Source organism: Delphinapterus leucas, chromosome 15 (assembly GCF_059928025.1).
Source record: "Delphinapterus leucas isolate spDelLeu-1000000601 "Yukka" chromosome 15, BTC_Dleu_Yukka2, whole genome shotgun sequence".
Taxonomy (NCBI): domain Eukaryota; kingdom Metazoa; phylum Chordata; class Mammalia; order Artiodactyla; family Monodontidae; genus Delphinapterus; species Delphinapterus leucas.
In genome coordinates, this window is record NC_143143.1 from 3,065,620 (window position 1) to 3,089,665 (window position 24,046).

A 24,046-nucleotide genomic window follows, 5' to 3' on the forward strand; every position below is an offset into this window, starting at 1 on the left:
CTCGGTAGCAAAAGGATCCAGTCCAGGACCACACATTGCACCTGGCTGTCCTGTCTCTCCATCCCCCTCGCCTGGATTAGTTCCTCGGCCATTCCCGTCATTTCATGACCTCGACAATTTCAGAGATCACAGGCCATTCATTTCCTAGGATATCCCTCAATGTCGATGTGTATATTTCTTCACGATTAGACCCAGATTATGCATTTTTGGTCAGAATGTCACAGAAGCGATGCTGAGTTCTTCACACTGTGTCTTGTTGGGTTTAACATGATATCGAAATGCCCCATCTTTGGTGGAGTTAATTTTGCTCACTCGATTAAAATGGAGTCCACCGGGTTTTGTCCGCTGTAAAGTTACTTTTCTCCCTTTCACGATGAATAAGTATTTTGTGGGGAGATACTTCAAGATTCCGTGAAAATCTCATTCTCCTTTCCACTCACATCCCTAGTTTGTCATTCAAATAGTATAATGTGGCACGCACTTGTGACCTTTCTAATTCAGTCATTTCTTCTACATTTATTGATTGGACTTTTATCGTTAAAAAACAAAAGAGCTTTCTCTTCTCACTTATTTATTCATTTATTTGTTTATATCAGTGTGGACTCACGGATTCCTATTTTATGTAACAGGCTGTAATCCGTTGCTGTCATTGTTTATGGTGATGCTCAGACTTTCCTGCGTTTGACCCGTGGGGGGCCCTCCAGCCAGCATCTGTGTTCTTTTCACATGTTCCAGTTACAGGGAATACCTCCTTACCTTCTGGCACAAGATGTTCCTGGATTATCTTATTCTTTCACCTTCCTTCCCAGCCATTCGCCAAGGAAACTTGGATCCTTTCAGTGGAGAGTGGTATTTAGAAAGCAAGATCTGGGCACTAGATGTGCTCCTTGCTCCTAGGATGTCGTAGCTCCCAGGCCCTCTCAGCGCACAGAGCTAGGAGACACACGCGCTCACCTGCATGCAGGTCTACATCCAGGTCTGTCTCTATATCTGTCTGCACACACTGAGAAGCAGTAGCATCCATTTGCTCAGGCTACCCCCCTTTCCACATTTATACTAGCCCTGCTTTGCTCCCAGTATCCTCATTCTGTTTACTTACTTGCTGAGTCCCCCATATGCGGCCAGTCCTTTGAGCCGGGTGGACACCTTCTCTGCACAGGTCCGGATAAGCTCCTTTGCCTTGACCTTCTGGAAGGAAGGATGAAGGCTGCCCTAAGACTTTTAACTTGCAAACTTAAGTTATCAAAATCTAAAGTTAACCATTATCTCTATCTTCCTCCCAGTGGTACAGGATTCTAAAATTCCTTAATTCCAAGTCATACTTGTGGCTGTGTCCAGTGTTCACTTCTTCCTTGTTTCCTACATCCACGAAGGCTCCGATGACAATTACCATCTTTTCTTACAGTCAGTGCTTGCGTAGCTTTCACGGCGAGTTTAGCTGCAGCTTCACTTCTCACTCTGTTGGCCTCCAGGCACGGACCTTGCTTCCCCTCGCGCCCAGCCATGCATCTGTTCTGCGTCTGTTACACTCTGTCCAGCTCTGCTCTGGCTTTGGGGCCGGAGGCTTTTCGGGTTAGCTAGTCTGCCATATCTCCAGAACTGGAAGTCCCTTTGAAATAGTCTTTCTAAAATATTTTAACGTTAGCTCAGCAAGTCTAAAAATTCTGGTAGTGGTGCAGACAGTTGGAACTTCAAAACCGAAAAGGTAATTTTTTCTCCTGAAACTCGTTATTTGAACCATTTGTGTTTCAATATTCCTAGAGAGTAAATGTTCATCTATAAAAAGCAGCTTAGTGCCAAACCCCAGGGGTGAGGGTTACAGACGTTTCCTGGCCAAGAGGAGACTAGAGGATGTGTCGAGCATTTTGTCACTCGGTGGGTAGGGGCCCGAGCCGATCCCGCCCCAGAGCTGACACGCACGCGGCCCCTGTAACGACTCCTCCTGCCACGTGGACGAGGCGCCCCTTTCCTCCATCCTCTGCCCTGACTCCGCCAACAGAGTGCTACCTGGTTTACGTTGTACTAATCCATTCGCTCGGGCAAATTCGTTGGAACTGGTTTTCAATCATATACTAAGTTATCCCAAGAAAATATCACAACGATGTGGCAAAGGTTAGTGCTAATATCCATTCTGGGGCAAACGAATCCTGCTTTTATCTGTGAACGGTTCCTACTAGCCTTGAAGGCATATTACAGCAGGGTGTCCATTCAAAAATCAATGAATGGGGGGCTTCCCTGGTGGCGCAGTGGTTGAGAGTCCGCCTGCCGATGCAGGGGACATGGGTTCGTGCCCCGGTCCGGGAAGATCCCACATGCCGCGGAGCGGCTGGGCCCGTGAGCCATGGCCGCTCAGCCTGCGCGTCCGGAGCCTGTGCTCCGCAACGGGAGAGGCCACAATAGTGAGAGGCCCGTGTACCGCAAAAAAAAAAAAAAAAAAAAAAAAAAAAAATCAATGAATGGGCATCTCTTTAAAGGCCTTGAAAGGCACTTCATTGCTAGGCCAGTGTTCAGTCATCTGCAGACTCAAGGCAGAGCATACTTCGACCCACCCCCATCATCTCCTAAAACGCACATGGCCCCGTCCAGGTAGAGAACAGACCTGCAGCCTCTGAGAGATCTTTCCTTGTGCCACCCTCCTGGCCTCATCACACTCCATGCATCGTCCTCTGACTCACCCCCAGGAGGGGCCACAGACAAGGTCCCTGAGGACATGTGGCACGAAGAACGACACTGTCAGTGACACAAAGACAGTGCAGGCTTTGGGGCCAGAGAGACCGGGCCTTGAACCCCAGCTCTGCCCCTCCCTTTCAGGCCCTTCAGCTGTAGAACAGGAATGATGGCACCTGTCTTGCAGGCTGCTGGAGGACTAGAACATTTGGTTATGTTTATGTATCTAAGATGTGCATGGCTCTGCGTTCTATAGGCATGAGGTACTTTACAAGTAAAATCTCCTCTGAGAAGCCCGTCAGCCCCTCAGGGCAGTGGGAGGCCATGTCCCTGTCATGTTGTCCCCCAGGAGGCCTCAGTGCACCACCGCTACTTCTCTGAGGGTGTCTGGGCACATTGCTGGTCCAGGCAGGCTCCAACTTTCCTAGACTCAACACGATGGGACCCTAGAGACCGTGATTGGCACAGGTGATGTCTTCTGGAATATTCCACACCCAATTCCCTTCAAATGGATGCAGGCCACACCCAGGCAGGCGCTCTGTGCTGCAGTGCAGCCCCAGCGCTCGCTCACCCAGTGTCTCACCCAAGAAGCGGTTGTCGCCTCCTGCCCTGTGCCTGGCCGCGGGCTGGGATCCTCGGAGGAGTGAGGCTCGGGGGCATGCAGGCCAGCAAGAAGTCGGCCGCTTAGCGATTAATCACGTAGAAAGTGGGGAGGTGATTATAGAGGTTTGCTCAGGGTGCTGGTGGACGCCGAGGAAGGAGGGACGGAGTCCTTCAGGTGGCCGTAGAGGCCCACGAAGGGGGTGACATCTGAGCCCCGTCCCCAGGGACCTCGACAGTTAGCCAGGGCAGAGGACAGCTGAGCAGCCCCCCGGAGCAAGGATTGGGCTCCTGCCAAAACGTTCTGTGGCAGGACGGCGTTTGCTTTCCTCCCCTCTGATCCACGTCTTTGCAGAAAAGTTTCCTTTGAATTCTGACCGTTTGTTGAAGTGCGCTGAGCAGGCTGTGTTCCTGGAGCTGTCATCAGTGAATTATGGAACCAAAGATCCTCATCACTGGAGGAGCCCCTTGAAAGGCCGTGTAATTAGCTGATGCTCAGACGTGGGTTAAAATCTTAAATACCAGGGCTTCCCTGGTGGCGCAGTGGATGAGAGTCCGCCCGCCGATGCAGGGGACACGGGTTCGTGCCCCAGTCCGGGAAGATCCCACGTGCCGCGGAGCGGCTGGGCCCGTGAGCCATGGCCGCTGAGCCTGCGCGTCCAGAGCCTGTGCTCCGCAACGGGAGAGGCCACAGCAGTGAGAGGCCCGCGTACCGCAAAAAATAAATAAATAAATAAATAAATAGCAGCTTTTATGGGTATTTCTGGTTCCGTAATGCTTTGCTTAATTAGTAACCTTTGACTGTAGAGTGAGCAAAACATCTCCTCCCACACTTTCATGGCGTGCGGTAAAAGGGGCGATTGCGAATGTGACGTCTTTTCCTTTGATCCTGCTTGCCGGCCCGGTGCGTCTGGGAGCCCCGCCGTTCACAGCTGTTGGCTGTGTCTAATAGCCAAGATAACACCCGGGCTTCTCCAAAGGCTGCTCTGAGCAAGGTTTTCTGTAATGAAGATGCTGGTGGTAGCACTTGGGTGCAGATAAAACTGGTTCCATCCGAAAATGTAAAGAAAAAGCCCATTTAGTGCTTATTTGTGCATAATAGTAGCCATTTTCTTAACAGGCACTGTTTCAGGGAGTGTTACGGGCTAGCGTGGGCTGCTGAGTGCTGGTCTCTAGATAACTACAGAGCAGCGGAGGTGGCGGGCCAGTGCCCAGGAGCCGCGGGCGAGGCGCTCACAGATGCCCAAGGTGGCCCAGCAGTGTCTGCGGCGGTGGCATTTGGAGACACACCTTCCGCGGAGAACTTGGGGTGCGGGGTGGAGTGACGCTCTGTCTCCCAAGTACACGTCCCCCCAAGGGACCGGATCAGGGGCTGAAGAGTTTCCCCATCATACCTGGTCCAGGCCTCTCCCAGTAAATCTCTCGGGAAAAACACTTTGTTTTGTCACAGTTGAGGCCCAGGCTGCTGGGCTTGCAGCCAGCACGCTGCCTGGGAGTTCCAGGTTGGGAGCCTTCCTGCCCATCCAAGGCCTCATCTGTCCCCTCCACGCCTGCACCCACTCCCCACGTGCCGAGGGCCGGTGGGTTCCAGTCCCGAGCTGACCTCTGGGTGCCCCCATCTCCAGCGCAGAGGGAAGAGGGACTCACGGAAGAAACAGGGCACCGGAACCTCACGGCAAGTGAGGGAGAAGCAGACAGCCATGAGCCTCCGGGGAGGCTCCGTTCACGACCCTCCTTTAGAACGAGGACGGGGAGGTGTGCCCACATCGGGGGAGCAGCTCTCTGAAATGTTGCTCTCAACGGTCTACTTTGCTGTGTATGCATTCCCAGTGATTTTTTTCTCTTTAACAGTCCATAAAAGTGTTAAATAGCAAGTTGGGAAACATCGAGGCTCAGGAAGATCGGAGGTTCCCTGGAACAAGATACTCAGATGCCCGGCTCTGCCCGGGAGCATCCAGTGGTCCATCCTCAGCTGGGCCCGGCTGTTCGCAGGATGGAACCAACTGGGACCTGCCGGGAATTACGTGGCCCCAGGAAGGCCGGGGAGGGACAGGCTGACCAGCGAAGACGGTGCCAGCGCGGAAACCGGGCACATCAGAGAGGAGCCGTCCTCGGCACGAGGCTGCCGGGGGCGTAGGAGACCCGTCGCGCTGCCAAGGGCCACAGGGACGGGGACCGGGCACACAGAACGAGTCCTGCGGCCTCTCCTGGCCTCGCTCCCTCTGGAAAACGTTGGGAGAGTAACAACGCCTTGAGAGCCTCAGCGTCGGACTCACACTTATTAAGCACTTAATAAACACAGCACATAATAAAAATATTAAAGCCAAGGCAAGTGTTTGGACTCAAAGAGCTGCTTGAGTAGCTGTGGCTCCGAGGAAGGACTGTCCTTGCACTGGGAGTGTTCCTGGCACAGGCCCATGGAGACAACGCAGGGTTCAGCCCCGGGAAACACTGCAGAGTCAAGCCGACCGCCAGGCCAGCCCCAGGCTGGGCCCACCAAGGTCAGCGACCTGCTGGTGCTCAGGACGGGAGGTGCTGGAGTTCCATGCGGGCCTCCGGTCAGAGGAGCAGGTGGGCCGCGTCCCCGGTGGGGGCAGTGTGGGTGCAGCTGGGAAGGAGCAGCTCGTGCAGCCAGAAGCCAGCTGGGCGTCCAGCTGCTGGTGGAAGAGCGTAGTCACAGGGAGCCAAAACCATCCCGCGTCCAGCCGTCCCTGGTCCCCTTTCCCAGTAGAGACCTTCCATCCTTTGTCTATGTGTCTTCTACCTCCGACGGTGTGCTCTGTCTCTGGCAGGGTCACAGGCCAGATGCTTTTTATCTCATCACTTCGAGGTCTGGAGTTGGGGGTTTCTGGTTGCTAATTCTCTCTCCTCCTTCCCTCCATGTGGGTGGGCATTAGGGCTGTTCATGGCCCTTTTGATAAGCATCTATCACCATTTCAATTGTAATACGCCTTGACTGTGGTTGAATTTCTTTTTCATAATAGGAAGAAAAAGAGTGACATTTTTTCTGAACAGTCTGTCACAGATGCATAAGAGGGCTGTCACTCCTCTGATGGCTTCTTCAACAACGGCCCAGCCATCTGGGTAAATTTGCCGAGACGGGCTTCAGCTCTGTTCTGGTGTAATGCCTCTGCCTGAGCGCTTAGGTACTGAGGGGATAGGTGACAGTGAAATATACACTCGGATATTCCAAAATGTTTATTGTTTGCTTGATTGTCCATAATAACACCCTTACGGTGACTTTTCTCTTTTATTTCTCAACTTGCATAGGAAATCTGTACAAGATGAATGGTTTGAAGTGGCTTTTTTGTTCATTAGTCTGTCAGATCCTTTTAGGTCCTATTATGGGACTTTTAAAAATAAGACAGGAGAAGAAAATGCCGCAGCGTAAGTGACAACTCAAGTACAACTGAGGGACGTGTTTTACTACAAATGTCATTTTCAAAAAATAGAGGTCAATGCACATATAAATCACAACTGTCAAACTAAATTAAATTTTACAAGAGTAATATTTTCCTGTTCTTTTTGAGGACCGCTCAAATTCTTCCATCCTAATTCTCTTGTTGGAATTTTAGATTTGCCTGTATGTTTCATTTTTCTGGTCATTAGGTTTTATACTTGTTTCATTTAGTCATACATTCATCCAGCAAACATTTATTAAGCATCTACTGTCATATAGGTTTCAGGATTCATGCTTCATACTAGATTACAAAGATGGAAAGCTTTTAGTCCCCACCTCCAGAAACTCACAATCTGGGCGGAAATGTGGGAGGGATGATTGAGATGTAATATAATGATCAATAAAAATGATGCTTGTGAGAATTGTTATAAAAAATGTTGCCAAGACAGTAGCAGAAAGAAAATGGGTAACAGAATAGGGTAATCAAGGAGGGCTCCATGTAGGAGGTGAACTCTAAGTTGGGCCTTGAAGGATGCACAGTATTTTGATGGGGAGCAGGGCATTCCAAACAGGGAGAATAGCGGAGTGAAAGGCATGGCACCCGCTGTTTTAAAATGTGAATTTCACTTCTATTCAGGCAGAGTGAGGCCAATGGATCAGGAGACAACTCCCTGAAAAGACCATTTGTTTCTCACAGATCCCAAGAGGAGGGAGCACATGATGCCGGGCAGGGCCACACAAGGAAGCACCAGGGTCTCCCAGGAGGCAGAGGGGGGCAGTGTGGACCAGAGACTTCACTCTGGTTTCCGTGGAAGGAGTGGACAAGACAGGGTGGGCAGGCTGAGGACTGGCTAGTCTGGATCATTCCAGCAGGCTGTGGGGCACAGGGCCCGTCCCTGGTTGTCTGGTACCTGCCCTGGGTGATGAGGGCAGGGGGACAGTGGTCCAGAGTGTGGGAGCCCCGTGGAGGAGGGGGTGGGGTGAGGGCTCTGGGTTGGTTGGTTTGCATTGGAAAGGTGTGCTCACAGGTGAGTTGTTTGTTATCTCTAGGACCCGGCTGCCCTGGGAGGGGCAGTCCCAGCTGGGTCAGCCAGGCCCCGGATGTCAGGGCATGAAATACAGAAACTAGAACTGTGGCTGATACACACGTGGTGAGGGCTGAGCAGCTGCATGGTCGGGCCCCGTGTGAGCAGGTGGTGATGGGAGGCGAGACCGGAGGGGAGGCAGGAGCCGGTGTGAGCAGCCTGCAGCACCTTTACTAAGGGTGGAGATTGTTTGTGCCTGAAAACGTCGGCAAGAGCCTGCATCTCCTGGTCTCTGAGCATGTGCCAGGGTGTCTCGGCACTCCCCACACTTCACCCCAGCAGAGTCTCCCGACGGACCTTCACTTCGGAGCCCCAAGGCCAGGTCCCCGCATCACACGAGCATGTGTCGGGCCAGTTCCGGTGTTCCAGTCCCTTTCCCGACCCTCCACACACACCCCACTCCGTGAGTGATGGGGCCCAATCCTCGCCGGCACTGCAGGATCTTAGAAAGTGACACCAAATCCCGCCACGGGGTGCAGGACGGCGTGGGCAGTCCTGTTTGTCCTTGAGAGGCTTTGTGTCTGACGGGAGAGAAGGGACAGACACAGATGCCGTCCCCCCCACACTTGTGACAGACATGGAGGAGGCCAGCCTCGCTGTCAAGGCAGGGAGGAGAGGAACCAGGGGTCCGGGGTCCCACGGCAGGACGGACGGAGGCTGCGGCTGGAGGGCGGGCGGGGTGCCGAGACCGGTCCCGAGCCGCCCGGCGTCGTGGAGCCGCTCTCGTGTGTGGGGCTTGGGCCAGTCACAGGGGGCCCACAGACTCAAGGGAGGCAGGCCCCCAGGGGCCCCCAGTGCAGGGACAGTCGTGCGTGCACATGTGGCTTCCAGGAGAAGCCTCTTCTTGGGTAGGGGAGGACTTTATGGAAAAACTGGTTCCTAGAAGGATATTTCAGAGGGGATGTGAATAAGGTGGCAAAAACCCAGGCGCGCATGGGGGGAGGAGGTAAGACGGGGGGGTCAGCCTCGAGTCTGCAGACAGTGAAGGCCGTTCAGTGGAGCCTGGGCCGGCGGGTAAAGCCGTGTGCCGTCCGAACTGGATGACAACCCAGTCTCTCACTTTATGGCCGCAACAGGTGAGGCCCAGAAATTTCTGAGGCCTGAGTGTTGTGGGCACTGTAGGCTGGGCTGTGTAGGGTGACCGATGGGGAAGGGGGGCCTTCCTGAGATCAACAGCCGGGGGCTCCATCTGACCTGTGACTTTCTAGCTGCTCATCAGGGAAGCAGGCTCGCTAGGCCAGTGGCCATGACCGGACGCGAGGGCAGGCTAGCCGGCAGCCCTGAACTTTGGTCTGTTTTGAGGAAGAGAGGCTTTTCTAAGAGATGTCTTTCTTTTCTTTTAAGTCACTGAGCTTGACTATCCAAATAGTTCAAGCGACCAGTCAGGAGCTTCTAAACTGGGGTCCTGTCAGTGAAATCAAGTGAAGGTAAGACAGGCCGAGGGGCCTCCCAGCATCGGGCAGACGGAGGGGGGTGGGCAGCAGGCGTCAGGGGTGAGGCCCTGGCTCAGAGGCTGGCAGCAGGAACGTCCTCCCGGCGGTCAAGAGGCACGAAGGCCGCGCCGGGGTCTGAGCCGTCCTCATGGAGGGACGCCAAATGCCAGGAGGAAGGAGGACACTGCTGAGGGGAGAAAGGAGGGGCCGGGACAGACCCGGGAAGATGTTGTTTCGGGGTCACTGCGGGCAAAGGAGGAAGCAGAGGAGAGGTGGCTGGGAAGCCGGACGGGGCCAGGAGTACCCAGGGTCACAGACCCAGGAGAGCAGCATTTGAGATCAAGGGACGTTTAAGGCAGAGGACCAAATGGTCATTTCACAGCCCTCCTGCTTCCAAAGATAAGAAGAGTGTTAAAGGGCTTCCCTGGTGGCGCAGTGGTTGAGAGTCCGCCTGCCGATGCAGGGGACACGGGTTTGTGCCCCGGTCCAGGAGGATCCCACATGCCGCGGAGTGGCTGGGCCCGTGAGCCATGGCCGCTGAGCCTGCGTGTCCAGAGCCTGTGCTCCGCAACGGGAGGGGCTGCAACAGTGAGAGGCCCGCGTACCACACAAAAAAAAAAGTGTTAAATAGTTAAAAAGTAAATGAATAAGCAACTAGCAAGGTACTGGGGAGGAGCGGGGAGCGGGGAGGGCAGGGACCCTGCTTCTGGCTGTTTCGGAGCAGGAAAACTCAGTCAGTGCCAGAGGCACCCCGCCCCGCCCCCACCAGCTCACGAGGGTTGCAGGCTGTCCAGACTCTTCGGGAACTGGTCTCGAGCCCTGTCCACCCTGAGTCCCCTCCTGGCTGTGCCGCCATTTGCCAGCAGTGCCACGCGGAGGGGCCCCAGCTGTCTGGGGCTCCCTGGGAGGCTCCACTGGCTCAGGCATGGGGACACAGCTCAGAGCCCGAGGGGACTCGGGAGCTGTGCAGGTTGCTTGGCAGGCAGGTTTTCCTCCTGACACCGGGGTTTGGCAGGTTTCCATAGAGTGGATTCTTGGCGCATCTTTTCCCCTCTCCTTAGCTCTGGATGAAAGGAGAGCTGCTGCCTCCCGCCCTCCCCGTCCGGCTCGTCCTCTCCCTGCGCAGCTGCAGGTCCACGTGCTTCGTCGCCACGTGCAGTTACCTTGTGGGCCAGGTTAATGCCTGTCCTCTGAGTGGCCACTGATCCCTGGCCTCTGGCTGCTGAGCTCATCATGGCAACGGCGGCCATGGCAACTCGGGCTCTGATGGAAAAACCACTTGGCAAGGCTGGCGGGGTCTGGGACCCCAGGAACTAAAAGAGCAGGCGTGTCCGAAAGCGCCAAGTGCAGGCGGGCCGTGGGAGCAGCGGCCCAGAGCCCTCCCGTGGAGGTGGGCAGTGGGGCAGCCTCCCCTGGGGCTTTAGCAGAGGACAGCGGGCTCCCGGTGGGCCCTAATGGCCACCCCCGCTGAGTGGCATTTGAAACGCGTGGCACTTCTGCTCTTGTAATAAGTATTGTAAAGTGCTGTTTGTTAGCATTAAAAGAAAAAGAAGGAAAAAATTGTTAAAATCCCAGCCTCCCCACGGAGCTCTGGTTGGTTTTAACTTTAAAGAATCCTGCCACACTCTGCCTAGCGCATCGTAGGGAGCGGCCGCTTGCTTCTAGAAAGTCCGTCGTCATGATGGCCTTGAAATCCAACCAGAGAGCCCAAGGAGCCCAGCAGGGATCAGAGGACTCCCCTTCCGCACTGAGAAGGCTCCTGTCTCTTTAGATCCAAATGTAAACCTTTCATTGTAGAAATTTAACCCCCGCCGCCGCCGAGGTCTAGAACTACAATCATGTTTTCGGTAATAATTTGTTTCTGGATCTCAGTGCCAGGCGGCCCATTTTCAATACTGCCCTGGAAGTCCCACACACGTTTGTCTGTGTATTCATTCGTGCGTTAAACCAACGGGTCGGGCCCCGAGTTTGGGCTGGACCTTGGGGGAGGTGCTGGGGCTTCAGTGGCGAGTCAGACCTTGAACCCACCTTGGGGGCTCGTGGGACAAGTGACAGCAAGCGTGGAAGACGCCTCGGGAGGAGGCGGAAGACACACCGCGTGCCCTGTGGCGGGACGCAGGCAGGGTAGGTCGCGTGGTAAACACATAGGTTCGGGGGCCAGGGGGTCTCCGCTGCAGCTTCGCGGCTCCACTGTGAGAGCATGAACGTGGGGCCGGTCGTACACGAACCGGTGAGCGAGGCCGTGCGCCAGTGAAACTTTATTTACAAAGCAGGAGGTGGGCCGGGTTCGGCCTGCGGGCCGGAGGTTGCAGGCGCCAGCCAGAACTAGAGCCTTGCTGAGTAGGTCCGCCTAAGGCTCCTTTGCCTTAAGGACTCTGACTCTGCTTGACTTCCTGTTTAGGATTTGGCCCAGACCCTGTAAAGTGAGCTGCAAACCTGTAGAAGCCGCACACCCAGAGGTGGCCACTGTGCTGCTCTTCTAACCGGTTTCACGTCGCATGTTGCCGTCTCCTTGCGGCTTCCTTCCCCGCACTGACTCAGACTCCACCTCGGGTGCTCTCCCCTGAACCATCTTCGCGCCTGCTGCTTCCCTCATCCGTGAGCAGCATAGATCTTCGACACGCACTGTGTCTGAGCGAGAACTGGGTGTGATCAGCCCTGCGCTGGGGCACGTGGAAGGTGCCGGCACAGCACGGAATTAGAACATCGCCTTCTGGCGGCCTGTGGGGGGGGATAGTGGGGGGCGAGGGGGTCCCGTTCATGGGGGCTTCCCAAAGGCCTGGTGCTGCCCAGACCCGAAGGAGCTCGCCGGCCGCGTGAAGGAGCGGAGGGCTGGGTGTGTCTTGCAGACATGCGGGCGCTTGGGACTATATGGTGCCATTAGGTCGTGACGGCTGGGCCCGCAGGGAGAGCGGCAGGCGGGGTCCGCGGAGACATGCGGCACCCACCTGAGCCCCCAGAATGCAGCCTCCATTCAAATCCAGGTCTTTTAAAAAGAAGCCAGAGCGCTGCTGGGGGCTGGGGGGGGTGACCTCGGGTGTCCCCACCCGACACTTGTAGGTTACACTCATCAGAGCGAAAGCCCCACAGCCGACCCGCAGCCCCTTCTGTGGGGTCCCGCGCTGCAGACGCGGAGAGCTGGCCGCCTCGGTGCAGGGCCCCGGACTCCGGCCGCGTCCTCCCGATGTCCCTTGAGCGGCTCGCTGCTGTGCTGCCTCCCGGGCTCGTTACCCGCTCTGGCCTCCTGCCCTTTCCCCGCCATATGTTTGTGGCCGGTCATCCCATATTTTATTTTGATGCTTTCTAAGCGTGTTAGCCTGTGCGGTTCACGAGTTGGCGCCCCTGCAGCGTCACCTACCACCTCCGTCTGGTTCCGAAACCTTTGCCGGGCTCCACCCAGCCCCCCGTGCCCGCCAGGCTGCCACGCCCCTTCCCCTGTCTATGGGTTTACCTATTCTGCATATTTTATGAAATGGAATCATACAGTACGTGGCCTTTGGGGTCTGGCCTCTCTCTCAGCATCACGCTTTCGAGGCCCGCCCACGCTGTAGCAGGTGTCAGGGCCCCTCCTTTCCTCGGCTGAGTAGTGTCCATCCTGTGGCTGCACCGCGGTTTGCTTCTCCATCATCCCTTGATGGACACTCGTGCTGCTTCTTCCCTTGGCTGCTGTGAGCAGAGCGGCCGTGAATGTGTGTGTACAAGGACTTGCGAGAGAACCAGTTTGCACTTCTTCTGGGTGTAGACCCAGCGGTGAAACCGCTGGGTCACGTGGTGATTCTAGGTTTCTGAGGAGCTGCCAAGCCATTTTCACGTGTTTAGTCAAGGGTATTTGGAGTTTTGCGTTCAGTTTCTTGGGGACTCATGCCGCCCGGCCCCGCGTTTGCTGTCCCCCTCTCATCTTCCACGTCCGTTTCTCCAGTTTACCAAGGTCGTTTGAATTCTCGTGCCACCCTCCCATGACCACCTGCTAGCCTGCCTGGGACAGGGATGCAGGGACATGAAGAGAACTCAGAGGCTTCCCTGGCTCGTGGTGACTCGTGTCCCCCAGTTGTTCTCTCGCGGGGACAGGCCCTGGGGCTCTGCAAGGCAGCACGAGTGGGGCACAGAGACTGAGGCAGGCAGAATTCGAAGCTGCCTCAGAAGGTGGCGAGAACCACGAGATGTGTGGCTCGGGGGCAGGCTGGGTGGTCCTGGAAGGGTCAGAGCCACGTGAAAATACCTCCAGGGCAGCCGACTGGACGGGAAGTTCACGGACGGGGAATAAAGTCAGCAGGAGTGGGTCCCTGGGCAGGACCAGAGGGCAGGCAGGGCGCCCCACTTGGAAAGGGCCCAGCTGTGCCCCGAGGCGGGTCCTTACCACCTCAGCAGCAAGTCCCCTGCGGAAGGACCTCCGGTGTCCCGGCCAGCGGCGGTGTCTTCGGTGTGTGTTTGGGCAGAAGGGGTCAGGGTGGGAGCGGGAAAGGCTGAGGCCCCTGCTCGGCTGCAGTGGAAGTGGCTCTGAACCCTCCGTGAGGACACCCGGCCACCCAGGTCCCATGGGGTCTTGGGAAGGTCTTCTCTGACGAGTTATCCCCTCAGCAGGAATGAAGGACCCGACGGCCAGGTCCTCTCCTGCACCCGCGGCCTCAGAGCGCTCGGGTAGTTGTGCCCAGGTCCTGACTGTGAGCTGGTGACTGAAACCCCCCAGACCCAGTGGCAGGGACAGAGGAGCCCACGTCTCAGAGGCACAAGTTGGGGGTGTGCACACGCAGGACTCAACTCGCCCCACTTGTGGGGGACACTGGGCGGCCGCATGTACATGAATGGCAGCCTCCACCCTGTGTCGTCCAGCTGGTCCCAAGACCTCCCTTCCCCAGGTTGGAGCCGTCGGCGACGAGGAAGAGTGGGTTACCCTCTACGAGGAGGAGAATGAACCTGACGCCCAGACGCTGCAGATCCCGAACCTCACGCCCTACACTCATTACAGGTGAGAGCGGCGGGCCATGAACCCCGCACAAGGAAGGGGGTGCCCCCATCTGCAGTAGTGAAACCTGGCTGCATGAGTGTAAGCGAGACACTTCCAGGTGGCCATAACAGTAAATTGAACCTTTCGGGGCACGAGACACGGTCGAGTGTTATTCCACGGAGGTGGTACCCGATGCTAGGTCAGCCACGCACCCTACTACCAACACCGCTGACCAGGCAGCCAGCAGCATGGCTGGTACATTAGGCTTAGTAGCCAAGGCCCACATGGTTGGAGATGTGGTGCTTTTCTTTACAAAACTCCACGACCTCTGGGGACTGTTACCGTGCTGTGTGTACACAAAGCAGGTGTCCTCAGAGTACCCTTCTGCTTCCCCCTCCCCGCCCAGGACTAGCAGTAATCAAGCACTTAATGTGCCATTTAACCTTTGCTCCTTGATCCTGAAACCTATCCAGGCAGTACATCCTTGGCCTTAACAAAGGGTAGGGTGGTCATGGGCTGGTAGAGACATCGTGACTCCCCCATAAGGTCACTGAAGGAGGTGGAATTTCCAGTTATCACCAGATGCTGAGTTTGATAAAGTCGCTCTTCTGCCAGGATGGATACATTTCATAAGATCGGGGAACAAAAGACTAAGAATGACTAATTCAGGGAGTAAAAGGTGAGATTTTCCATCTTTTTGCGCAGGACACTTTTTCAGTACAATATAGCAGGCTTAGGGTTTTTGGAAAAAACCTGATGAGGGATGCTGTTTAACTTACATTCATTTTACCATCCTTCCTAAGATTAGAGCAGATGAATCAAGATACACTTATTTTTAGAGAAAAACATTCAGCATAAAATGACCTGTTGGGATGCAAGACTTGCTGTGGGAAATTAGTATAAGCTATACAGTTATTTCAAAGATCAGAAAGTGTGATTAGAGATAGTGAACCTGTCTTAAAATCACGTAAATGTAGGAAGCCCCTACAATTAATACGTGTGTCTACTTAGGGTATTCGTCTGGTATATAAGTTCAATTCGAATAGTTGTACATATTAATAAAGAAGAGATAAAAACTGAGAACATTAACATCGACTTTAAAGAACATCTAATTCCACCCTCGTTTTATAGACAAGGAAAAAGGCAAGTCAGCGATGGGGTGAGAGTCACAGGGTGTGGAGTCTGGGGCCGTTGCTCGTCTCCTGAACCAACAGAGAATGGGTTGCAGGGCACCCTTGGTCATTAAGAGACGCTGGAATTTCAAAGCTGTCATCTGGTAGCGACACTGTGACATTCCACTTCCGTTAAAGAGCTACTTGAGCTCTGATCCCCTGGTCTCGCACTAAACTTGAACCAGCCAAGGGCATCTGATGGCACAGATTCTGGCCACGTAACCCATCCAGTCACGCTTCCCTTGGAACGGGAAATTGCTGAGTTGCGGTGCATTTACCATTCTGTGGAGGCTTTTAGGGAAAGAGGCCATATATGTAATTCACATTTTTAATGAAACCAGGTGGAAAGAGCGCGGCCTTGAGCAATGGCCTCTGTGATGCAGGCAGACACATATCTGCCCCTGCCCACCTCACACCCCTGGAAGTTGTGGGCGGGTTTCCATCCTTCCACATTACCTCTTGTGCAGAGTAACTCCGGTCGTCGGGTTTGCTTCCAGGTTCCGAATGAGGCAGGTGAACGTCGTCGGTGCCAGCCCCTTCAGTCAGTCCTCCCGGGTCATCCAGACCCTGCAAGCCCCCCCGGACGTGGCCCCCACCAGCATCACCGTCCGAACCGCAAGCGAGACCAGCCTGCGGCTCCGCTGGGTGGTGAGTTGGGAGGTGGGGGGCCTGTGTGGGAGCCCAGAGCTTAGTCATTTCCTAGTCTTGCCTTGTCCCGGTCCAAACTAATCTCATCGTTAAACCAGGAAGTATTGCATTTTACAGTCGGTGTTGGATCTCAGACCAGCCCCAGCTGTCTTATTAATTAGGAGCATGACTCACTGGCTTCTTGGAACCGAGGAATATTCTTTGGGGAGGAAAGCTGCTGGCCCTACAGGCTGAACCTGTTAAGTCCTTAAGCCAGGTTGACACGGAACCAATACTCAGTATTTGTAAGAGAGCCAGGTTGATATTGAATCAGAACATTTCCGCACAAAATTAAGCTGAAATGTATTAAAAGAAATTATGTCCAGCCAAAGTTACTGAAAGGACTTCATTTAATTAACAGAAGAAAAGTTCCAGGGGAAAGTAGAATAAAGGTCATAAGAATATTCACCCCAGAACATCTCTTCCGTGGACTTGGCCCCCTAAGACAGGCCCATGCATGGAGACCCTCACGGGGGGCGGCTCCAAGACCTTGGCTCACCGCGGGCTGTTGTCCACTTCCAGCCGCTGCCCGACTCACAGTACAATGGGAACCCCGAGTCCGTGGGCTACAGAGTTACGTGCTGGCGCTCCGACCTCCCGTCCACTGCGCTGGCCCAAGTCATCAGCGACCGGCTGGAGAGGGAGCTCACAGTCGAGGGGCTGGAGGAATGGACAGAGTACGAGCTGCAGATGCAGGCCTTCAACGCCATCGGGGCCGGGCCCTGGAGCGAGTCCGTGCGGGGCCGGACACGGGAGTCAGGTGAGACGAGGGCCGGCAGGGCCCTCCCCGTGTCTCCCTGGAGACCGAGCAGAGCGTCCTCAGTGTCACTGGCATCTCGCTGGCTCATCCCCCACTCCCCTGCCATGTCTATGTTGACACTTTCCTGAGTAATTAGGTCCAACTGCATTAGAGCCCATGACGCTGCTTTGAAATTGATGATGAATTCTACCAGGGGCTAGACTCGCATTATTACCTTTTTAATTAGGGGTAATTCTCACCACCAATGATGAAAAGTAGGAGTGTACAGAGACTCTAAGGAGATCTTTATAATGCAAGGTGTTCGGGACCTCCTCCTGATAAAGTCATGCGTGTGATTTGTTGAGCCTCCCCTGCGCTAGAAAATAGACCCTCAAAAGTTCGATTGCTTTAGCACAATGGTAGTTTACTTCTCTCTCATTACCGCCTAAGATGGGTGTTCTTGTTGTTGGGTGGCTCTCGTCCATGAGGTGACTCAAGGACCCAGGCTCTGCTGTCCTGTAAATTAACCGCCATCTGCATGCAGCTGCCGGAGGGGAAGAATGAGCAAAGGGTGGGCGCACCTGTGCCTTAACACCTGCCCAGAAATGGCACACACCCCTCTGCTCACCTCCGCGGGGCTCGGGGCACCGCTCACGGTCAGGAAGGAAAGGAAAACTTTCAGTGGTCTCTCTGGAGAATGCTCTTCTTCTAGGCTTTGTGGTCAACATGGTTTGCAGGACCCTTACTGGCCTGGTTCGAGTTTGTAGAAACACAGAAAAGTGTTGCTAACACTTTAAGGACGCACAGGACAGCTCTTCCCACTAGTCTGAAATAGTGAGGTTTTCTCCTGAAAAGGAAGAACGTCTCTGCTCCTCTCACCATCCCCTTACCCCGTGATGCTCTCCCAGTGCTTGATGTATCCTGTGGGGGGCAGGGGCGGGGGGTGGGGTGCTGTTTAATACCTTCCTGACCTCCGCCCAACGAGGGGTGAGAAGAAGGTAGAAAGTCTGAGACGGTGAACTAGCTCCATTGTGACTTAGCTGTTTCCTCGGAGGCTTCCTGAGCCCAGGGTGTGTCCTGTCTTCTCAAGGCTCCACAGGTACAAAAGCAGAGAGGTCACCCTGGAAGCCCGTGTGGGACGCGAGGGCAGCCAGGGGAAGCCAGCACCTCCCAGCAGCTGTTTCCACGCCGGACACCTCAAAATGTAATAAGTACATTTAAATTAATTAAAGACTTTTAGTAGGAAGATGAATAAGTTCTGAGTAACCTTATGTACAGCATAGTGATTATAGAAAGTTGTTAAGAACTGAATCACTGTGTTGTACAACTGGAACCAGTATAATACTGTATGTCAGTTATAATTCAAAAAAAAAAAGAGAGAGAGAGTCACTAAGAGAATAGATCTTAAACATTGTCACCACAAAAAAGAAAAATAAACAGTAATTACGTGACCTAATGGAGGCGTTAGCAAATGCTATGGTGGTAATCATCTTGCAGTGTATGAGATTAAAATGTGCAACATGTTGTATGTTGTACACCTCAGTCTTACACAATGTTATATACAAATCATATCTCAGTAAAACTGGAAATAAATATTAAAGTATTTAATTATTAAAGGAAAGCATGAAAACTTTAAGTAGAGATTAAAATATCATTTTAAACAGTTTTTTTTTTTTTTAGGAAAAACACAGTCATTGAATAAACCACTCTGATTGAGGTAAAAAGTAGGTTAGACACCGATAAAGAGGGAATTACCAAACTGGAAGCTGGAAATGAGTAAAAAAACCTCAAAATACAGTGCTAAGACATCAAGATTGAAAGTATGATAGAGAGGTTTAAGAGACATAAAGAACAGAATGAGAAGGTCCAACATACATTTAATGAGACTCAGAAGAGAAAGGGGGGGGGGAATGAGAGGGAGGAAATACGTGGAGATTATGGCCGAGAAATTCCAGAACTGATATAAGACATTATGTATCTGACTGAAGACGTGAATCCTGAACAGAATAAATAAAAATAAGTCTGCACCAAGATGCACTGCACTACACCTGCAAATACAGAAGCCAAAGAGCAATCTTAAAGACATCTGGAGCAAAGGCATCTTACCTACAAAGACCATTTGAAGCCAGCTTCTCAAGAACAAGAGAGGCCAGAAGACAATGGAATAATGGTCTTGAAGGAGCTGAAAGTAAATAACTGTCAACCTCAAATTGTACACCTGGCTACACTTTCCAAGGATATTGTTCAGAAAACAACAAACTAAATGTTATGTAAAAAGATGAAGAAAGTGTCTTTCAAAACAGAAAATAATACTTTGGGGTAAGTTTTCAAAGAACAAAGTAAACCAGTGGCAAAACTGCTGCACTGAGACTCTATTTTTGTAAAAATCCTTCCAGCTGCTGCGCGGCCATCTTTCCAGCGGTCAGAGGCCATCGCTCTATGTGTGAACTCACTCCAGTGTTTCCTTCTACCTCTGCTCTCCTCAGACAATCTTGGATCGTCTCTTACGTGGACTCTGAAAAGACTTTGCTGAGCAGTGTCGTTGTCTGAGGTATAGATTTTGTATCCAGAAAAGCACTGTGGGCTCGCTTTTGTCTCGGTTGACAGATGTGTGTACGTGTGGCCAGAAGAGGACCGTGTGCAGGCCAGCGGGGCTGACTGTGGCCAGGCTCATAGTTCGCTTGCTGAGAAAGCTTCTGATCTCGAGGGAGAATTGTTCCTACAGCTTACACTTTGCTTTGCCAGCTATCCCGTTCTTTCTTCTTTTGAGGGTTATGGCTTACAGAAAATTATCTTTCGTTTTTAACTGAATGTTTGTTCAGTGAGAAATTTTGGTTCAACACGTATCTCTTGGAGAAGAAGAGAACAGTTTTGGTTCAGCAGGTGTTTCCATTACAGCTTGATAATAGGGTTATTGATCTTCATTTCAAGATATGGGTGGTTCAGATTTCAGATTTTTTTTTTTTTTTTTTTTTGTGATATGCGGGCCTCTCACTGTTGTGGCCTCTCCCGTTGCGGAGCACAGGCTCCGGACGCGCAGGCTCAGCGGCCATGGCTCACGGGCCCAGCCGCTCCGCGGCATGTGGGATCTTCCCGGACTGGGGCACGAACCCGTGTCCCCCGCATCGGCAGGCGGACTCTCAACCACTGCACCACCAGGGAAGCCCTCAGATATTTTTAATACCAGAAGAGTGGGCTCCTTGGGACCCCTTATGGGCTGTTCTCTCCTCTAGGGAAACTGGTGCTGTCATGTTGGCCCCTCCATCTGGGGCTGGTCCTGGAGGGGTTCAGTACCCCCATCTCCAAATGGAGCTTCCAGAACCTTCTGCCACAGGAAGCTTCTCACTTCTGACCCACAAGCCCCTCCCAGCTGTGGCAGCTCTGATATCTTGCCTTCCCTGGTGCTGCCGAGGTTGGGCAGGTAGCCTCCCCAGCAGAGAAATCAGCCCCTTCAGATGACTTGTCCTGCCAGTCACTGCTCAGCATTGGGCAAAGAGGGTGAAGGGGCTACACGGGCCCACTGGCGGAGTGCTACCACCACCACTGATGAGGGCGGAGAGGGGTTGGAGAGAACTGGTGGGGAGAGGAGAGCTGCACTCCCACCTCTGGAACCCAGCGTCACCTCCGTGAAGATAGCCGTCCATCAGTGCTTAGAAACAGCATGGTGCGCAGACGCGCTGAAAGCCAGCGATGGAGGCACCGAGCAGAACGTCTTGAACCACATTTAAATGAGGTTTCCAGTTTTGAAGTGCAATCAAGCTGGTTTCATGACACCTTATGATATATTATAATATATTATAAGGGTAAATGAGGCCCTAAAAATCAAAGAGACTACATGAGGAGTAGCTGTGAGCTGAGGGGTGAGAAACCCTGTAGAGGAGAGAGAACAACTGAAGGAAAAACGCATTTTAAATGGTATTGTTTTTAATGAAAGGGGAGATTCTAGGATGGTCTCAAAACTCAAGATATCAGGTTGGGAAAGAAGTTGAATCTCCTTCAAATTAGGTAATGAGTAAGATTTTTTTTTTTTCAAATCTTAAAAACATAAATACTTTGTAATTAGATGGCAGAGTTTATCCTGGTGGGACTCGAATCAGCTGAAATGTTCATCCTGAACACTGCGATTTTCTCTGCCTGTCTTCTCATTAGGAAACCAGCTGTGTTCTAGGCGCCGGGGCTGAGTTGCTGTGATCACAGGGTTGCCCTCATTCTCTGGAGATGTGGATGGCCTGCCAGTAAATGGATGCACATGTCACTGCATCTTAGAAAATCAGCTATTATTTGTAGATCTACAGTGAGAATTGGGCATTTATGGTTTCAAAGATTAACCTGAAGGAAGCAGTTAAGGATTGAGAGGTTGACCGTTTGTGTTGCTATGACAATGGCTTCTCTCTTCACAGACAGGGATGGGAGTTTAGAACATAGCACCAGTATCTTGGGCATAGAGTATATTTTCTGCTCTCACCTGATTCTAAATAAAGTCAGAAAACGAAGTTAGATAAATGGGAGGCTTACCTTCTCTTTGAACGATAATGACTCCTTTAATTCACAGTTGATTCCAGGTGCCAGCTTATCCCTCAGTTTTTTATAAAATAAGCATGGGTGTAAACAGTGTCCTGGTAACTGCCTTGGAAGTTACGACACCCGGTGGGGGCCCCCAAGGCACAGAGAGCACAGGTGACGCCATGGGAGCCACCGCCAGAGGCAGGGGGCACAGGGTGGCATGTGTGGCAAGCGTGCTCCCCTTCAGGGGGCTGAGTTAACCGGAAACCATGAAGATTCTTTTCCTGTGACACTTATCTGCTCAAATAAATTAATATTCTTTTGTTGAATGACTGAATAACGGAATGAATGACTCTCAACTGACATATTTGGGAAGAAAAAAATTTTATCGGCCCAGTGGGCTGACTTGCATCTTCTCTCTCCAGAAATGCCAGGAGGGCCCCTGTGCTTGGGACTAACAGGCACCAACAGTGGCATCTCTGTTTTGTGGGCACTGGCAGCCGGTCTGGTGCCTGAGTTCTGAGGACAGTCAGTCAGTGTAGCTAAAGTGGACAAAGGGAGGGGGGCCACTGCCTCCTGGGCATCGAGCCAGGGAAGTCGCCCTTTCCTGGGGCTTGCAGCCCTCCCAGGACAGAGGTGGCTGAGCCCAGGTTCAGTGTCCCCCAGAAGCTCGCCCTGTGAGGTGGCAGCCTGTTGCTGGGCCTCCTCTTCTCTCCATCTCAGACCTGCCAGTTGTGGGAACGACCAGGTCAAGCTTGCGACAACGGAGCAGCACCTCTTCCAGGCCCAGCATGAATCCTGGCAGATTTTTCTTAAAGCCTGTGTTCATTTCCTGGGGCTGCAGTAACAAAGGACCCAAACTGGTGGCTTCAAACAACAGATGTATATTCTCTCGTAGTTCTGGAGGCCAGAAGATGGAGACCGAGGTGTCAGCAGATCCGTACTCCCCCTCTAGAGGGGCCGGGAGGGTCTGTCACAGCCAGCCCCCAGCTTCCAGAAGCTCCTGGGCTGTGGCAGCACAAGCCTAGTCCTGCCAGGGGGTTCTCCCCACGTGCACATCTGTTTCTTCTCATACGGACACCAGTCCTATTGGATTAGGACCTACACTACCCCTGTGTGACCTCATGTTATTAATTACATCTGTAACAACCCTGTTTCCAAATAAGGTCACATTCTGGGTAGTGGGGTCAGGACTCCAGCATAGGAGCTTGAGGGGACACAATTCAACCCACAACAAAGACCAAATCACTTCAGTGTAGGAACTCTAGGAATCACAGGTTGGGAGCACTGTCGTCGTGCAAACACACGTTACTTTCCGGATTCAGACTAACTGACTAACAGAGTCACCTTCACAGTGGCTGTGCCATGAGGAGGAAGTACTTATGCGTGAGTGAGCGAATGGATGGAAGGGTGAATGGATGAGTGAGCAAATGGATGGGTGAGTGAATGGAAGGATGAGCGAATGGTTGAGTGAGCAAATGGTTGAGTGAGTGAATGGATGGATGAGTGAGCCAATGGATGAGTGAGCGAATGGATGGATGAGCAAATGGTTGAGTGAGCAAATGGTTGAGTGAGCAAATGGATGAGTGAGCGAATGGATGGATGAGCAAATGGTTGAGTGAGCAAATGGTTGAGTGAGCAAATGGATGAGTGGGCGAATGGATGGGTGAGCGAATGGATGGTTGAGTGAGCAAGTGAATGAATCAGTGAGTGAATGAATGAAAGAGTGAACCAGCCCACAGGGCGGTCCTGGGGGGTGACTGAGAAGATGCCAAAGCCCCATCACGTGTTATGTACCCATGAGATTCGTGAACTTGATGTGTTCTCCTTTTCGACCGTGGAGGCTCTGGGGGGTGCTGAGAGCTGCCCTTTTCTTGGTGCCTGTTACTCCCACACAGGGATGTGCACTTGGTAAACCTCCCCTCCCCTCCCCTCCCCTCCCCTCCCCTCTCCACCCCTCTCCACCCACCTACCCCCCACAAAGTGCCCCGTTTGGAGATGTCAGTAAACTGGTGTGTGACAGTGAGTATCTCCATCTAGGATGAAAGTCACAGTTCTCACAAGTTAATATAAGACTCAGACGAAGCTTATTTTCTTGCTGGGTGGACTCAGGTAAAATTGAGCTCATAAACACCCAGGATTTATGGAATTTGTTGCTAATATTAGAGAGATTTACATTTCTGTGCAGGTTTAATCTGATGACTGCAAAAGCTCAGAATACACCGCTATTTCAAGGACTTGATTATGGGGTAAAAATTAGGCGTTTATTAGCAGAAGCCTTTAGACTTCGGGTGCCAGTCTATTTAACTCATTCTCTGCAGTTCCTTCAGCCGCCCCTGAAAACGTGTCAGCCGCGGCCGTCAGCTCCACCCAGATTTTACTGACGTGGGCGTCGGTGCCCGAGCAGGACCAGAATGGGCTCATACTGGGCTACAAGGTATGTGCTCAGGCGACCTTCCTCCGCCCACGCTGTGAAGGTGCTGCCACCTGTCTCCCCAAACCCGTGAGCCCATGTTTTCCTGCCGATCTGCAGCTCTGGCCTGTCTCCTGATCCCACATCACTTGTCTCATCTACCTTCATCACAGGCTGGAGATGAGGCATCGGTGTTCCCTCTTCCTGTGGGCCAAGACAAGGCACTAAAAGCTCTGAGCCTGTTTCCTCACTTGTAAAGTGGGAGGAGTGATGGTAGCTCCCTCCCAGGGTTGGTGTGGGAAGTGGCTTTTTCTGTAAAATGCTAAGGACGTATCATTAGATCCCTGCACGTGTGTCTGCACGTGTGTCATCAGAGGTGAGGGTTGGACACCTTCCAGCTTC

At 52.9% G+C, this 24,046-nt stretch overlaps 1 protein-coding gene across 1 annotated transcript in view; it reads left to right on the forward strand.

The window, feature by feature from the left end:
- LOC149747360 (protein sidekick-1-like) overlaps nucleotides 1-17,634 on the forward strand; it is a 75,937-nt gene extending 58,303 nt beyond the window's left edge. The window contains exons 9-11 of the mRNA XM_089895463.1: nucleotides 14,042-14,151; nucleotides 15,800-15,950; nucleotides 16,512-17,634. Coding sequence (XP_089751589.1) covers nucleotides 14,042-14,151; nucleotides 15,800-15,950; nucleotides 16,512-16,877 — 627 coding nt within the window. The 3' untranslated portion in view covers nucleotides 16,878-17,634. The remainder of the gene's footprint in view (nucleotides 1-14,041; nucleotides 14,152-15,799; nucleotides 15,951-16,511) is intronic.
- Nucleotides 17,635-24,046: the final 6,412 nt, after the last annotated feature.